The sequence below is a fragment of the Pinus tabuliformis genome, chromosome 9 (genome assembly GCF_031772625.1).
Source record: "Pinus tabuliformis cultivar Carrire ecotype Pingquan chromosome 9, CPIR1, whole genome shotgun sequence".
NCBI lineage: Eukaryota > Viridiplantae > Streptophyta > Pinopsida > Pinales > Pinaceae > Pinus > Pinus tabuliformis.
Window position 1 is genome coordinate 1,653,546,378 of NC_142307.1, and position 19,556 is coordinate 1,653,565,933.

A 19,556-nucleotide genomic window follows, 5' to 3' on the forward strand; every position below is an offset into this window, starting at 1 on the left:
TGTCAGAGTCTTAAGCTGATAATCATTAAAAGAAGTTGATATACTGTGTGGTTATAAAATATAAGATTGTGTGGTTATAAAATCTAAGCTTTGTGAAATCTAAATTAGGACTAACCGTGGGCCAAAGATTTGTGATGATTTCAAATATACTCAGTGAAATTTCTTATACCGTATATATATAATCAAGAGAATATGAGGAAGGTAAAGATTAATAAAATTAATAAAGTTATATAAATTAAATGGTTGAAAAAATAGAATATAAATATATTTATTTTAAAAATAAAAAATAGAAATTAATTTCTAAAATATTTATATTTTTTTTAATTTACTAATTTAAAAAATATAAACTTTCATATGAAATGAATTAGATTTTTAGCCACCTAATATTAATAGCTCATGATATTTCAACAGAGCTTTGAGTCTGAATATCTATAATTGAAAATGTCTTTACTCATTTTTTTAATATATTTATATATTAATTTTTTTTATTGACATATAAATGAAAAAATATGTATGTATAATTAATGTTTATCTAAATTTAAATTTAATATAATAACCATTTTAATTGAAAATGTACAAGATGAAAAAATAAAATTATGAAAACGGAAAAACTTATTTATTAAAGTAGGTATAGTATGCAAATTACACTCAATAATATTATCCATATTTATATTCTTTTTTAAATGAGTGAAACCTACCAGTTAATCCATAATTTTTTAAAGAACGAAACCTTCGCTTGATCAAAGTCCGTTGATTCACTACCAGGCACAGGTTTCTGGCAAATGGACTCTTGTTGTTGAAGTTCAAATTTTATCAGCTAATACAATAACAGCCATCGTATGGTATAATTTAAAACATTGAATCATAAAAGCTTGCAAACGATCCGCCATCAAAACATATGAGTAATAGACCTATTGTTTATTGGTAAGTTACAGCAGGCCCAAGGCAGACATGAGCGGATGCTGGATAGCGTTTCAAGCTGGGACTGAAATAACGGCCAATGGATTCCTCCTCCTTTGAATAACGATGGGAAAACCACCTTCCATGTGCAAAGTCAATCTGTGAACAACCTTCGGAATTTTGGCTGTCGAATCAACGGGGCGTCGTAACCTGAACATGGAAATTAGGGTCGCCACGACGTATTTCATCCGGATAAAGGCCATGTCTTTACCGAGACAGAGGCGCATTCTGGCTTGAAAAACTGCAAACTTGAACGAACTCTGAGGAACGAAATCGCCTATATTGTTGAGCCATCTCTCGGGTTTGAATTGGAGGCAGTCGGCGCCCCACATAGTTCCTATCCAACCCATGGTGTCACGCCTTTACACCTGCGGTAGTCTTTCAACTGCTTATAGCGAGGTGCGGCACCACCGAACACTTTCTTTTCACCAATACTAACATTCGTGGACTACGCCTACTTTCATATTAACATTACTTAGCTTGTGTTTCGCAACCAAGTAAACATACAATTATCCTTTATACTTAATGAAGCCCATACTCATTCATTATCCATAGCAATTACAACAAGAACATCAACAATTGCAACAAGTATAAAGGGAAGGGACAACTCTCGAACAAGTCTGCCTCGCAATATATTATAACCAGTCTTTCTTCAATAATACAATACAAGTAATGCTTGGCAGACTCCAAGCCAATACTTAGTTTCTTTTACAAAACAGGCAACCAGCCTTTACAAAGTGTATGTGCACGTCTTGCACGAGAGTGGGTGCTCACACGAGTCACCGAGACACTCTACCAAAACCCGGCACAATCTGCACTTTAGAACGGCCCTTGGGCGCACCTCGTCCACCCTACAACCGGCCTTTACCACAACCCAACCTGCGCACTAGAAACTGCGCATGAGTTATGCGCATCCACAAGAGGAATGCGCACTTTACCCCTGCTCCTCCTTAGAAGTGCGAGCTCTTGAGTGCGAGTTGATTGATGTCCAAATGAACCTGCGCTATGGCAAATATATACGCATGCTACTATGGGTGGTGGCCCTCCAGCCGACCCCCAAACATGCTATAACGCACACCCCAAGTGCGCACATATGTGGTCGGCCTTGCCATCGTGCAAGGCTCTTCAAGCCAAGGTATAAACTCCCTTGCCTTCCACGCATTTTTCACTAAGTGTCGTATATCTTTCAACTTTTGTCACATTGTTCGTCGCTTTTCCTCCGCATGTTGGTTATGTCACGCCTACCCATCGTACTTCGCACGCCCGTCGCACATCGCATGCCTGTCGCACATCGCATTCCCATCGCACACCTATCGCACGCCCACCAGGCACGTGCGCGCGGTAACCCGGCGCCCAACCGCACCGCGGATACGAAGGTCTTACATCCTCCTCCACCTGAAATCATTGTCGTCCTCGACAACATACCATCCCAGTAGCCATCTACCAAGATCATCATTATCCATAATGTCAATTCCTCCACATAAGGCAAACATCCCTGCAACATATGTAGAGCCTCATCTCCATCATGCCTCGACTTAGTGACCAACTGCCACCAAGCTTACCATACCAAGGTATGCACCTCAATGCTATGCTCTCCATCAGATATCATCTCGATCCATGATCATCGACCCCTCTGCCACAATCTCCACTGCAACATCTCGTGTCGACCTCATCATGTGTCCTTCCTCCATGTAGTCTCCCTGTCAAATGCCAACACATATGTGTTACCATGTCTCGACTAATGTCAACATATCTCTGCCATGTGTTGACTCATCTCGCCTCATGCTAACATACCTCTGCACATTGGTACCCCTCATGACTCGAACTAGTCGGGTGATCAGTCCAACCATATGCCCAAACCATAAGAATGCACATCCTTATGCCACCATAAGTCTTTCCCTGACTTCTGCTACATCTCGGACTCATCAAGAATCTATCAATCATCCCATGATCAGGTCCATGGAAACTCCATCCCATCTGCAACATGCTCCATATAACCAACCTGATGTCCATGACTCTAGTTGTCTATAATGTCCAACCCATGTAGACTCCATCTCAACCTTTGGCCATCTACATCCAAGTCTGCACTTGTCATAAAGAAGCCTCCTCCAAGGCCCCTTGTAAAGTTGGTGTGGTTCCTCCCTACCAAGGCCTCCACACCAACCTTCCTCCAAGGTTATCTATAGAGAAAGGAAGGCCAGGAAGTTTCCTCCCTGACTCTCATCCACCCATGTGTCAGATTGATGTTGTGTCCTCAAGTATCTATGCACAGCTTCAATCTCTTCACATGTACATCCAAGCTCACCTAGCTTGTCCTTTGTCAACTGAAAGTCATATATGCCCATAGCATATCTACAAAAGTCCACTATCCCAGCAGGATCTCTACCTCCATAATCCTCATCAACCACTGCCTCTGAAGTAGCACTCGGGCTCCCTTCACTTGCAACTCCATTGTGAAGATCATCAGTAGAAGATGCTCCCAACAAGTGTCTCCATGTTTGTGAGGTTTTCTTCTCACTTCCTTCTTTCCTCTTTCCAACTCTTGCAATGAAGTCAACTAGCTTCCCTTCCTTCGTTGTTTGAGTCACACTCCCAAGTCCTCTTTGCTCCACATCCTCATGCTTCACATTCGGATCTTTGGGATACAAAGTCATAGAAGCCATCCTTGGTCTATACCCCAAGCAACTTCTTCTATTCATCGGTACCATCATGGTCTTCCCTTCAGCTGTGATCAAGAGAATGTCCTGGTCCACCATTGGTATGGCTTGTGCAAGCTCCAAAAAGTACAGCCCCAACACCATAGAATGATCATCCATGTCCACAACTTTCAAGTCCAACTTTCCAAACCACGATCCCACTTTCACCTGAGTGTCCTTCAACACCCCATCAACAACTCTAATGGTAGAGTTGACTGCTTTGAAAGCACTACATTACCTCTCCATCTTTGCTCTCTTCCCAAAAGACTTTGCTGCCTTCCTGCTTAAGAAGCTATGAGTAGCCCCCGTATCCACCAAAGCTGCAAATCTCTTGCCCTTCACGGTCACCTGCACAAAACTTATCTTCAAGGAATCACCTCCCTCTGTTGGCTTTGTCTTGCGCCTTACTTCAGCAACCTTCTTCAAGAATTCGGCCTCAGAAGTGTCAATTGGCTCATGCTCCACCTTGACATTCCTCCTAAGGTACTTCACCTCCTTGCTTGGCTCCTCTAAGCAACTCGATCCTGGTCTAGCTTGACTCCCTTCAAGCTTGCCCTTCATCGCATCTTGCTCAAGTGCACCAACCAAGTGTCCACTGACCAAGTTCATAGAACTAAACTTCCAAATGTCCTCTGGATGCTCTCGGTAGTGAGTTCCCAACCTGTCAATGTAGTTGAGTTCTTCCTGCTCAATCACAACAACCTTCTTACGAAGAAGCTTCTTCTTTATTTCTTCCTCAATTTGCTTGATTTTGGCTTCCACCCTGGCACTTTCCTTCCTCAATCGGGCTCTTTCATCAAAGAGCTCTTGAAGATCAAGACCGCTTCGTTGGATCTCTTCATCAAGTTCCTTGAGTTCAACATCTTTCGTACTTCTGCATTGGCTTCTAATTTCTTCATGTTCCCTTCTTAGTTCTGAACAACTTTCCCGAATCTTCATGTTCTTAGCCTTCATCACAACCCACTTAGAACTCTATCGACTCATATGTTACAACAGTTCGTACTGGAGAGCTTCAACCGCACTATGGCTAGATTCACCTTCCGTAGGATCATCTACTATTACTGTCTTTTTAGCCTTCTCCATATTCACCAAGTCACTTGCAACCTGAACCAACCCTTGTTCCACTTGTGTGAAACTGTTTCTTTCACCTGCAAGCACCCTTTCCATTGTCACGAGCAACCTTGCTCAATGGCTTCAAACCGAAGTCTTGTCCTCACCTGTCAAGTGTATACCGGCTTTAATGCTTCAACACCTGAACCTGTTCACAAGCTTCAAACCTTCCACGAGCAAACCTTGCTCTGATACCAACTGTCACGCCCTTACACCTGTGGTAGTCTTTTAACCGCTTATAGCGAGGTGCGGCACCACCGAACGCTTTCTTTTCACCAATACTAACATTCGTGGACTACGCCTACTTTCATATTAACATTACTTAGCTTATGTTTTGCAACCAAGTAAATATACAATTATCCTTTATACTTAATGAAGCCCATACTCATTCATTATCCATAGAAATTACAACAAGAACATCAACAATTGCAACAAGTATAAAGGGGAGGGGAAACTGCCGAAGAAGTCTGCCCGACAATATATTATAACATGTCTTTCTTCAATAATACAATACAAGTAATGCTTGGCAAACTCCAACCCAATACTTAGCTTCTTTTACAAAACATGCAACCAGCCTTTACAAAGTGTATGTGCATGTCTTGCACGACAATGGGTGCTCACACGAGTCACCGAGACACTCTACCAAAACCCGGCACAATCTGCACTTTAGCACAGCCCTTGGGTGCACCTCATCCACTCTACAACCGGCCTTTACCACAACCCAACCTGCGCACTAGAAACTGCGCATGAGTTATGCGCATCCACAAGAGGAATGCGCACTTTACCCCTACTCCTCCTTAGAAGTGCGAGCTCTTGAGTGCGAGTTGATTGATGCTCCAAATGAACCTGCGCTATGGTAATATATACGCATGATACTATGGGTGGTGGCCCTCCAGCCGACCCCCAAACATGCTATAACGCACCCCCAAGTGCGCACATTATGTGGTCGGCCTTGCCATCGTGCAAGGCTCTTCAAGCCAAGGTATAAACTCCCTTGCCTTCCACGCATTTTTCACTAAGTGTCGTATATCGTTCAGCTTCCGTTGTATTGTTCGTCGCTTTTCCTCTGCACGTTGGTTATGTCGCGCCCGCCCGTCGCACTTCGCATGCCCATCGCACATCGCACGCCCGTCACACACCTATCGCACGCCCACCGGGCGCGTGCGCGTGGTCACCCGGCGCCCAACCGCACCGCAGATACGAAGGCCTTACACATGGCGTAGGGGTGGTAAGTCACCTGGGTGCCTTTTCGCACAAAAGTCCCATCTAGCAAGATGTCGTCGTGCAGCGCGTGCTTGGAATCGAGGGGCACCGGCGAGTAAAGCATCATGGATTCGCAAATTTCACCATGCAGATAATTCAGTCTCTGCAGCTCCTCGTACCAAAATACAAGGAATGCAGATGGTTTAATATTTTCTCCATCTTCTGATATTCTTGCAGCGATGAGATCTGTTATTTCTTTGTATATCTCTTCCTTTATATGTTGATGAGAAGACAAGAGCCAGAAGAACAACGTTAATGCTGCGGATGTGCTGTCCCTGCTCGCCAAGATAAAACTAATGATCATGTCTCGGAGAAATTCGTCTGAAAATAAGCCCTCCTTGACGCTGTCCAGATCGTTGCCGTTTATGAGTGACATGAATCTTGAAAGCAGATCTTTCTCGCACTCTTGCTTCTCTGAATAACTCGCTATGTCACTGTTGCGGCAAATCTCAATTCTCCGACTCCTGATGATGCCCATGGCGAACTCGTGCAAGACTTGAATAGCCTCAGAAAGCCATTTCTCCGATGCGATGTTAAGCATCTTCTTGACATTCCAGAGAATCTGGATCGGCGCGGACGACCTCTCGGAGCTCAGCTTCGCAGCTGTGTCGAAGGTCCGTGCTGGTTCTGACACCGGAAGTGACGCGTCACTCGCGCTTGCATTGTGTAGAATCGGAAGAAGTCTATGAGTCGTCTTTTCCATTAATTTCATACAGGCTAAACATAGCTTATGAAACAGATTGTTTTTTTATCTCAAGCTAAACATAGCTTATGAGATAGATTGTTTCTTTATCTTCTTGATGTATTAGGTCTTTTTTTTGTGAAGTTTCACAACAAATTCTCCCAGCTTCTACTTGCTATATTCGACCTTTTTCTGTGAATCTTCACAATAAATACTCCCAGCTTTTCAACAAACTTTGAGTTAAATAAATTATCACATTGAAAATACTCATTAAACTTCCCCTTCCCCTTACCCTTACCCGATCTTGGAGAATGGCAGTGAAAGGCTCGCCCTTGGGATAATTTTCGAACAGCGTCTTTAGAATGTGCTCAACATTTTCAGGATTGACGGTCACCACCGTCTTAATTCCACCCTGTGGTTCTACCACAATGGTCTGCGTGGGGGAATTGGCCAGCATCTGGGCGTACCATTCTATGTGCCTCTTGCCATTTTTCCAGAAAGAAATCAGCCACCCAGTCGTTCTACGAGAATGGTCTGCGTAGGGGAATTGGCCAGCATCTGGGCGTACCATTCTATGTCAGTCGTTCTACCACAATGGTCTGCGTGGGGGAATTGGCCAGCATCTGGGCGTACCATTCTATGTTCCTCTTGCCATTTTTCGAGAAGGAAAACAGCGAACCCACGATCGGATATCGCTGGGGTCCATAAACCTTCATCAAACTCAGGCTGCATAAAAATTCTCTCCTACATACAGAAAGCCCATAAAGCAACAGCCCCACAGCAACTGCTAGAACTTGGATTTGCACATAGAGTAAAGGGCAAAATTCCTTCATGTCTGCTCTTTGGTTGCAAATACAGACTAAAATTTTACAGAGAACACATATAAATACACTGGCCCCATAAACGTGCAGGGCACTCCCACCATGTTAAGAAAGAGTGACAGGAAGCAGGGCAAAAAAATTTTTTTTTTTTTTGTAGAGGCAGTGTTTGAATGGTGTTTTTGATGGTGGAAATGGATTCAACACCATCAAAAACACCTAAAACACCTAAAATTTTGAAGTGACAATTATAACTTAGATTTACAAAAAGCTTTACCAAATTTTCTCTAAATATAATTGAAATTTCCGTAATTTTCCCCTAACTTTCCAGGCAACCCCTCCGTGTCGTTAGACTACGCGGTTCCCATTATGCAGGCCATTAAACCATGAATTACACGTGCGTTTTGCAGCCAATTGATAGGCACGTTCGTATCCAATTCCCTCACCGCCGTCCTTTCCAATTTCCTGTGAATGTTAATCGGCACCGTCATTTGCGTTCCCACGTCACCGTCATATTCAAGGGTAATGGGTCACCGTCATATCCAATTTCCTCCAAGTATGGTGATGATTCCAATCCGGCCCTGTTAGTAAATGGCAATCTTTCCTTCTTTCACTTCCCACCAAACTAGCTCCTTACTAAACGCTGACAATCGCTTCTCACGTGATTATGGTAATGGGCACCATCATATCCATTTTGGAAGTATCCATTTTGCTTCCAAAATGGTCCTCGAATTTTATAACTTAACCGCCTGTCAAATTTGACGGTTTTGGCAATCCGGTCCTGTTTTGATTAAGATAGAATGTTGACAGCTTTTCTGAATTTTTAACCTATTTGACGGGCCAATTTGGCGTCAAATTCCTCTCCAGATTAGTGATGGTCTTTTATTCGGCCCTGTTGGCAACCCTTCCCTCTTGCCGACATCACTCCCCATGAAAATCTCACTTCCGGCCAAACTAGCTCCTTTCTCTACGGAGATGGATTCATTGCGGAATCTTAATATGACCATGATTCTTTTCTGCAAACCAACGGCCAGGGATATGCCTCAAGCATGAGGCCTTTTTCCCTTGGATGCATGGGTGATTTTGAAGGATTTTACAGCTTCGCTGAATGTGTTTGGCAGACTTTATTAAGTTATTTTTAACTGTGCCTTTTCTTTTTTTAACTTTTTTCAACAAAGGTTTTAATAAAATAGCGTATATGTTACAAATTTTAAACTTAAAATCATGTTAATTTTATATAGCTAACGGTTGTAAGTATATTTTTAATATAAAAAAATAAACCACAAATTATTTAAAGCGAAGAAGACGCCACGGAAATTGTAAAAAAACACCCAAAAAAAATATTAGATTTTCACAATCACTTTGGACGACTAACGGCCATTTTGGGATCCACTCTCAAATCACCTAAAAAGGTAATGATGATTGGTAAAAAGTTTACTAATGCTTACGAGCTTTGGTGTAATGGAAAACCTAACATGGTATGAGAGCCTTGGCCCAGGACCGATCTGATTTGCGTTTGAGGGGGGTGTTGGATTTTCACAGTCACCTCATTGGGAATCGATCAAGTGGACTAACTGCCAGTATGGGATCGACCCAGAGACCTCTTAAAAAGGTAATGACAATGGTTTAGAACTTTACTAATGCCTGCGGGTTATAGTGTAATGGAAAACCTAACAAAAACTGCCCATGTTTTTTTAGGGTGTTTCCCAAACTCCTATGTAGGAGACTCTCGCCTTCCTCAAACACCACAAAGTAGGGGGTTTTTGGTACCCTTGACACCCCCCTATGGCCCCATGTTCAACGCAATACAAGGTACAATGCATGGAGGTAGTGTATAACACATATTAAACATTCTCTCACGTTTTGCATAGAGAAGGTCATAGAAGTACATGATAAACAATCAAGGCTAGTAATTCTCATTCTTTTTCTACATCAGGAGACTTTTTGAGTGCTAACAAATTTTGCCAATGAATCTGAAACATTCTTCAAATTGTTTGCCTTTACCAATAACACCTTTTTTCCTTCAATTATATCTCTCATAAAGTGATATCAAACATTAATATGCTTTGTCTTATAATGATATGTTGGGTTATTTTCTATGAAAATTGCACTATGACTATCACAATCTGTCCACACACCTCATTATATCAACCCAATATTTAAACATAATATTTGTAACCATACAACACCCTTGCTTGCATGAGTGGCTCCCATCTATTCAACTTCTGATGTGATTGGAAATTGGATGTTATCCATGGTTTCCATCGAATCAATGTGATTAACCTTATATTTTTCCATTCACACATAATGGGTCTGACAAACCATGGTATTCACCCATGGCATTCACCAGGGTATTTAATATTAAAACATATAATGCAACTACATAACTCTTAAGTGAAAAAGCACCCTGATATAACATAACTACAAGCTTCCACCTTTGTAAAAGCCATTAAGTTTCTCATTATGTCGTTTTCTAACATTTGCACCATTTAATAAGAGAAGTGGGCTTTTTTCATATTATTATTTCCTTTACATTGTTTTATATATGCTTCAGACCTATTATATTGTCAATATTTCATCTCATTCCTCATACAACCCAAATTAGTGGTATAAGAGCATTCTACTCCTTATGGTTTTTCAACGCATCTCATTGTCGAGGTCAAGGTACGAAGACTTTAATCTCAAACTAATTTCCCTTAAGGACAACCACGCTCATCAACGCAAGTGACCTCCCATGCTAAAGGAAACGAGTGATGATGGAGTAGGAAATCCTATCATGTTATTTCTCGAGGATTCACTCACGCAATAGAGCAATGAGATGAGACACAAATTCACCCAAACCCTTCTGTGACTGTTAGTAGCAACCAAGGCACCTTTAATGAACAAAAATTTTGGAGATGTGACACCCTTCAAGGTATAACTTAACTTTGGTATCCCATTATTCAAAGGCTAAAAACATGTAGATGCCTCAAAATAATGGTTAAATCTATTAGAGCCCTATTAGTTTTTCCAAAAAACTTCTAACAATGAAAAGATCACATTTGTGCTACTCAAATCCTTTCTTCATGTCAAATATTAGTGGTAAGGATATTAGAAGAGGCACAACAAAGACGAGTCTAGCACATTTAATGGAGGCCTTTCTTAGGTTACTTTCGTTGATTCCCTCGAGGAGGAATTATACCCTAGAGAAAAATATGATGAATAATACATGAGATGGACAACTTTGTGACAAGAGTGATACTAGACAATGTTAGAGTACACTAATATTTTCTATACCTTGTGCTCAAACATTGGTATCAAAGTCTCGAAGAGGCTCCTGATTTTGACGTATTTTAGTGACCTAAACAGGTATATCCAAATGGAGATCAATTTCCTAGATATATCCTCATTAAAAGGTACTTATAGATAGGTTGTAAAACTAGAGAAAACATTGAAGCAAAGGAATAAGAGCGAGTTTAGGTTTGCAAATCAACTCAATATAAGCGTCTAAAAGGAGGCCCTAACTCATAGAAAAAGAGAAAAATCAAGGAGAGACAACCTCAAGATAACTAACCTAAGTTATAGGAACTTAAGGGTAATGGGAATTCAAATAAATATATTGGAAAGTGGTAGGAGTTCAATAAAGTCCCCTAGCACACGATTGATGGACGTCACTTGAAACAATTATTATTTGTTGAGCTTAAATAAAAGGAAATGGATGTTGGCTCTGATTCTAATTCAAAACATGATAAAGGAAAGTTGATTACTGATGAAAAATGTAGTGCTACCATAGAGATGATGAACAACCAACTAAAGGACTCAAAGTAGTCAAAGGAGATAGTGTGCCTCTTTCATTTGCAGATGTCAGTTATTGGGACCCCATTACATTTTATTGTTGATAGTGGTAGCTAGAAGAACATGATCTCAACCAAGGTCATTAACTGATTGAAGTTTTCAACAATTCTACTCCTCCAACAACACACCATTGGTTGGTTAAGCCATGAACGAGACATCAATGTCAACAAGCAATGTTGCATGTCCTATAGCATCAAGGACTTCAAAAATGAGGTATTGTGTGATATTTCCCTATTAGAATTTTGTGATCTTCATCTCGTAAAATCATATATGTTGAAAAACCATGCTATCTACAAGATCCATCAATGTGATGTCCATATTACATTATGGTGTTAGCCCTATAGGGAACCTATGGTAACTACTTCTATTTCATTGATCTCAGCAAAAACTTTCTGAAAGGTAATGTCACATACATTCAAATTTTTCCTCTTCATGGTTCAAGTGAAACAAAAGGTCACTATGACCACCAAAACTTTAGCATAATTTCCCTCTATGGAACATAAACATGTGGAAAAATTTGTAGAAGAGTCTATACACCTTACTTACAAAGGTTCCTTTACACATCTAGGTCAACACATCCACATACATGGGATGAAAACCTTCCATATTATTAGCATGTCTTTAACAAAGATCTCTAAAAATATTTTTACAATTATTTAGAGGTCAAACTCACTACTCCTATATATATCACTCTCTTGAATGAATCTTCACCAAAATAGTCCTCCCATTCTTGGTTCATTGTAGATCAAACAATGAATAGTGTTGAACGAATCCAACTCCTAAAATAACTAGCTCATGAGGTTTTGCAAAAATATAATTCTAATTAAAGGCATGAACATCGTGACCACTATGTTCCACACAGGGTTCATGCTATAGTGGATCAAATCATGGATTCCAGGGTGAAAGATATCTACCAATGGAACATACAAATTCAATAGGTTGTCAAAGTGGGAAATCTTCTTCATCAAGGAAAGCGGCTCACCATGAATCAAATTCAACAAAATTCTATCCATTTGATGAAGGAACTTGACATAATGGGGACCATTTATGCGTAACGGTGGGAGGAATTATCGTAGTTGAAATTGGTGGCTATCCACCATTTTCGTTGAATCAACATGGTTAATCTTTAACTTTTATTAGATCTGACAACTATGAGATACTTCAACTAATTTTTAGCTCTTGTAATATTATTTGAGTGGAAATTGGCAATCATCCACTTTTTTGTGACATCAATATGATTAATCTTGTATTTTTTCCATTCGTTAGTTAAAAGCCCATGGTTTTGACAAACCATAGTATTCATGCGTGGTAATTTCTCCTTGTATTCATCCATCGCATTCACCATGGAATTAACCCATGGTATCCACACGTAATATTCACCTATGGTATTTAATATTACAATAAATATTGCAAGTATATCATTCTTAAGTGAAAAGACACTCATAAATAATATAAATAGGAGCTTTCAACTATGTAAAAGCCATGAATTTTCTCATGATGTAGCTTTTGATATTTTCACCTTTCAATAAAAGAAATTAAGATCTTTTCATATTATTATTTCCTTTACACTCTTTTTTATATGTATGTGACATATTCTATTGTCAATATTTAGTCTCATTGCTTAGAAATCCTAGATCAAAATTTGTAATTAGGAGTGACACTACAGACAATATTTTTTTCATCCAACATATTTCTCCTCCAAATATGTTAAGCACATACCCACTTATATATATTTTTTTATCTCTATCTCTAACCCAATCTACATCATCAAAGGCCATGCATATTGAGCACTATATCAAATCTTTGTCTTCTATGGTAGCACAATCCATAACAAGTGGTGCCACAAATACCTAAAAATGCTCTTTATTGTTGTCCAATGTTCCATCCCCACTTTTGAAATATACATGCTCAATAGTCCCACCACATGTGATATGTTTGTTCTAGTACAATCCATTTTATACATCAAACTTCCAACTACACTAGCATATAGAATAGGGAATATGTCGTCTTCCTCTTGATGTATCTTCAGACATTGTTTTGAAAATAACTTCACACCTATAATAATGGGTACATTTACTCGTTTTTATTCCTAGATATTAAACTTTTGCAATATGTTCTCAAACTATTTCCTCTCATTTAACTCAATCTTCTTATTTTTCCAATCACTTCAAATTTCCATCTCCAAAAAGAAATTTCAACCACCAAGATCCTTGTTGTTAAATTTAGAGTAGAACTAATTTTCTACTTCGTGGATGATTTCCCTATCATTTCCAATTAACAACATATCATCCACATATAATACCAATTATATAACATGATCACCAAATAGATTGAAATACACAGTGATTCACGTTTTTCCTTGTGAAAACAAGACCTAATATATAAGTATTGAGTTTTTGATACCACGTCCTTGGTGGTTTATTTAACCCATATAGAGAATTTTTTAACCGGAATATCATTTCTTTCACTTCCTTCACCCCAAATCTTTCTGGATGCCTCATATTGTTTTCTTCTTCTATATCGCCATTTAGGAATGTTGTCTTTGTGTCGATATGTTTTACATCAAAATCAAAAGAAACACAAATAGATAAATTAAATCTATTGGAAGCTTAATGAAGAAGGAAAATTGAAGAAATACAAATTTTAATTAGCAGCATGGAAAACACCAATAGGGAAAAAATAGCTAACAAATCTATTTGTCCCTTAGCAAAACCTGGACAAGTTAGTCATATTATCCTTCTATACTCACCTCCTTGGCCTATTTCAATGGAGTACCCCCAAGAATTTTAAAGGCTTCATTACATGCAAAGCATGGTCATGAAATCACAGACATCCAAAACTATTTTCTCAAATCCATCATTATCTATGTAACAAATTTGACTCTTTTGCCATGTCAAGTTTAATCTAACCTTCCCCCTTTAAATGTGACTTAAGGTTGCCCTTGATAAAATTTTGCTAATCTAAAGAGAATATCAAACACCTCTCATCTCCAGGTCCTAGTGCCCTTAATTTTTATATCTATGGTGTTTGAGAATCTTACATGTCCTTCCTTTTCACCTGCATCTATATATATATTATATCGATAGATTATTAGGGACACACATGCCTAATCAAATATTACAGTTGTATGCCCATTTATGCATAATTACAAATATTTAATTCCATTCCCATAATTATTTAATTTCCTTTTATAATTCTCTCACCACTACTTTAGCACATCCCTTACCGTCACCATCACAATGGGTCTCGATAGTATATTTTGAGATCATTTATCTATGCCCCAACTGTTCATTTCCGTATTTAGATCTAATCCTGCCAACAATCTCATGAGGATTTCAACAATCTCATGAGGATTTCAACCATACTGAATTACGTTTCCAAAGAAACTATTGAATGCACTTCACCTATCATGCCAAATTACAACACAATCCACATACATCATAAAGACCATTGAAGGTGCCCCACATATGCTAAGGGCACAAACCACTAATGCCTAAAACTCAACATGATAGCCCTAGATTGAACATTTTCACTACTTGGATAGGCAAGTATATTCCTTTATATCTCTCATTTGGAACAAAGGATATTCTAATATAGTCATTGGAACATCTATGACATGTGTTCCAAAATTCCCATCATTTTTTTTTTCAATTCAGAACAACTTTGAACATCTTGTACATAGTAATTTCAATTACTCGATTCCCATTTAAATAGGAGCTCAATATACATAATTTGACACGAGGTATATCACATAGGTCAATAGGATCTACCACGATTTCAACAAAATTTGAGCATTCTTCTAATTTTCCACCCTCATGTGGCAATGATGACTACCCGCCTACTTGGTGTCCTTACCGACAAATCCTACCACAGTGTTGTCTCCTTGAAAAGTGCATGTCTCAAAATGAAAATTGTGTTCATAGGCATCTTGGTTGACGTAGGGTTTGAGAAATGGAAGCAAAGCAACCTATATATGTCATCAATCAAGATTCGATCCAATGTTGTTGGGGATGAGTTTAATACATGTATTTTGTGTGTGTGATATGTGAGATGATGGTGTATGGTTCCTACGTGGGATTGTAGCCTCCTAGGTCAAATCCCTCGATGTTTATTTTTTATCAAATGATGTAGTGCTTAGTCAATGCTTGACAACCATGGATGGAATTGAGTCTTGAAATTTGAGATTATTACACTTCGCTTGGCCATTCTCCAAGGATTTTCCAAACCAAAGTCGCCAACCTCCATGTGGGGCCATGTGAAGCATTATTGGAAATTTTTTCATAGACAAAATGGTCATTGAGTATTTTTATTTTGATAGAAAGGATTGTTCTATAACTTCTGAATAGGACCCAGAGGACTAGCTCACATACACTTGTTTCCCGTGGGAATTGATCTCTTGACCCATACTCTATTGGTTCTATTCTCATATCTAAAACCACATCTCATAGTCAAGCAATAAATAGTGAATCCATTGTTAGTGATATACCAAGGCCACTCTTGGTAGAGAGTTTGGGATAAATGCGCTCTGATACTAAATGTAGGTTCTAACTGTACTTAGTTAATTATTGCAAATATATTCTTAATCAAACAAAAAAGATGAAATGGTGAACACACACATTAACACAAATATTTTACCCTCAAAAAGTTAGACTAGAAATATTTTTCAATGTATTTATTATCACAAGTTCAAATCTAGTGGAAGGTAGAGTATATAAACCTTCATACACTTTTGCAATCAAAACACAATGGAGAGATGGGTCCTTTGTCCCACAATCAAGAGGCTCTCATACACCAATTTGGTTTCTCCCTTGGTTATGACCTTAAAATTAGATGATTATTATTATTATTATTATTATTATTATTATTATATGACATCCATAACTACCAATCCATTTAACCTAGATTACAATAGAACTATATTTTCTAAATAAAAACTGCAAAACCATGGGCTAAATTACTATGTATTGCAAAACCACTAAAAATAAAAACTATATTCAGAAAGATATAAAAAATAGCCATAAAAATTTGCCATAATTTTTTGGGAGCACTACAATGAAACCCCTATATAAGGGTAGAAAGCTCCCTTGCAAAAATTTAAAGTAAGAATTTGCCATAATTTTTTGGGGGGCGCTACCGTGAAGCCCCTATGTAGGGGTAGAAAGCTCCCTTGCAAACCCTCTACGTAGGAGGGGCTTCAGTGACCTAATGTGGTATTTGAATAGAGGGTGTTTGTTCCACCTTTGACTCCTCTTTGTGTGTAGCACAATATACAATGTGGAGGTATTTGAACAAAAAATTAACACATTTTCAATTTCCATTACTTATTAAATGATTTATAAAAAAATCAAATTTATATTTATATTTCAATTTAAAAATTAATTATTTACTTATTATTATATTATTTAAATTTTTTATACTTCTAAAAATATTAAAAGAAGCTTATTCTAAATTAATGTTTTTGAAACCGCAGCAAAAAATTAAGATGGTGCACTCCATTTATTCCAAATGAAAATCTAGATCAGTGGGCCCAGAGGCTCATTCTACTACCCAATATGAGGGTATTGTGTAATTACATCCATTGTAATCTCCCTAAAAAGGTGCTTTAAATAAAAAAGTTGTATCCACATAAATGATTATACATAATTTCTTACATTTAATTGGAAGCATTAACAAACATTAATAACCACATTCTAATTATGTTCATTTAGTTGTTAGTATTACAATCCAATATGAAAATATGTGATAAAAATATTTCACTTTCATTATTGGAATTATAAATAAAGTATTTGGATATCTATATTAAATGATATAATTAAAATTAAGAAAAAAAAATCTATTTTTCTTATAAATATTGTTATGAATAATATATATAGAGAGAAAATGTGTGTTAATATTGGCCTTAGTAAAATATTTAAATGCTAAAAAGGAAAAAGTAATTAAAGGTAAAACTATTTAGCTAGTAGAAAAATGTGTAACTCATTCAATTTTTAATAATAATAATAATAAATTATTCAAGAATACAATTTAAACAATGAAAAATTACACTTGGTCTATATAGAAAAATAGAAAACCGCTATAAATGCATCTTAATCCTAGATTTATCAACCACTAAAGAAAGATTAAATCTATTACCACATATATTTTTTTTTCATATTTTGCATTTTAAAAAAAGATTTGCATATAATACGATCTCATCTCTTTTAAATCTTAATAGATCCATGATTAAAATAGATCTATATTAACAATAATTCCAATCATTTCAAAAACGCCCCACCTCTCAATCATCCAAATAATAATGTTATTTTTTTCAATCTATTTTTAAATATAAAAAATTAATATATATATATATATATATATATATGAATAACAACCACCAATAAAATACAAAACTATATTTTCTATTAAAAAATTTACATGAAAAAAATAAGCCAAATACTATCACAGAACTCTTAACCACACAAAGTACATATCTCTTAACCACACAAACTACAAACTTCAAATAGCAATCCCATAAATAAATATATGGTAATTTCACAATGTCAACCATATCACAAAACACAAAACAATGCCACAATCTCAATAAATCCTTAAATCCAAGTAAGACCTGGTCCCCTTCCGCAATTTCTAATTTAAAAAATACAAAATAAGCCATTTCTAATTTAAAAAAATACAAAATAGAGCAATTCCTAACGTAAACAGGAAGGGATGCTAAGCAGCAAGTCCCTGCCGAGGTCAACTGAAGACAATATAAAATAAAATAAAATCCACAATTGAAAATAATACCAATTTAAGTGGCGCGATACAAATTTTACTCGGTATGATCAAGTCGGGTCATGTTGACATGTTCAATTCTAAATTTTTCCACAGATGGCATCTATGTTGAATCAAATGTAAAAATAACTATAAATAATCTTAACACCGGGCTCATTGAAAAAAGATACTTAAAAATAACTATAAATAATCTTAACGCTGGGCTGATTGAAAAAAGAATCCAAAACAAGAGATTGCATTATCTAAGAAAATTTCTAATCAGCGGCCTCTAGATCTCGAAATATGGGATTTGCAGTAAGTTACTCCGCGAGTGTCTTCACTATACCCTTAACAAGTGCCTGAAACACATTATGTTCTAGCTGGCCGTTATGGTCTCCATCGACACTCGGAAAGATCTGATCATAGAGCAACTCAACTGTTTCATTGGCTTCTAAATGACTGCAGCTCTGATTTGCTAACTTTACCATCTTTATTCATATCCAACTGCTGGAACATAAGATCTTTCACTTCCTCTAAAAGTTTTTTATCTGCCAGAAACTTTCTCGGTTGCAAGCCATTGAGACTTTCTTAGTTGTAATCCATTGAAGACCTTCATATCTTGGATAACAATGGGCTTTAAAGCCACGAATCAGGCAGATCTTGCAAGACACCTTGGAGTAATTGAGCAAACTGAGCCTGCGCTAACTCTTTGGTCCCTTCCACCCTATGCTTCATGTTTGTGAGAAGAGAATCGCTAATTCTTTGGTCCCTTCCACCCTATGCTTCATGTTTGTGAGAAGAGAATCACCTTCAGGGGTAACTTTGAACGGAGGAACACCCATATCGACTCCCATTTGAACAAGGGTAGACCGCAACTCATTTATGCTAAACTTGTCACTGTTATCTGTATGAAGATCTGTGAACAGATTTTTTTCCAAAATTACCATTAACATCTGACCAACTAGTAGTTGAATAAAATAGAGTACAAAGTAATATTACATCTATAAGTAGACTAAAATTTGAAGTATATTTTTCTCTTCGACTTCCGCAGGTGCAGTACCTTATGTGTTGTAGTGGTGGCTTCAACAACATTTTCCATTTTCCTTCTGTCATTTTGGAAGGGAAGGTCAGCAATAAAAAAAGTGTCTAAGACAAGACAATTGGTTGATATTAATAATGATCTAGAGGTGTTATTTTTGCACATAGATAGAGGTATTTCGTTAGAGATTGAGGCCTTTCATGGAGTTGGAAGTAATGCATCATATGGGATCCACACAGTGGTAAATTTATGCATGTATTGTAAATAGAAGCCACAACTCACTGTACAAGCATCATCAAGGACTATGTTGAGACATTTTTCTTTTGTTGTTTTCCGGAAACATCAGATAGCCATATGAAATTTGCTTGAAGATTGAAATCTAATCTGATTGTAGAAGGCATATT

At 37.6% G+C, this 19,556-nt stretch overlaps 1 protein-coding gene and 1 pseudogene across 1 annotated transcript; both read right to left on the reverse strand.

Annotated features, from left to right (window-relative positions):
- Nucleotides 1-5,937: 5,937 nt before the first annotated feature.
- On the reverse strand, nt 5,938-7,282 carry LOC149155198 (cytochrome P450 94B1-like). Its single transcript, XM_089444352.1, has 2 exons — nt 7,010-7,282; nt 5,938-6,723 (listed from the first exon to the last, which is right to left on the reverse strand). Exons 1-2 carry the CDS (start codon nt 7,280-7,282, stop codon nt 5,938-5,940), a joined length of 1,059 nt encoding a protein of 352 aa, XP_089300478.1.
- Nucleotides 7,283-18,388: 11,106 nt separating this feature from the next.
- On the reverse strand, nt 18,389-19,060 carry LOC149155199 (uncharacterized; annotated as a pseudogene).
- Nucleotides 19,061-19,556: the final 496 nt, after the last annotated feature.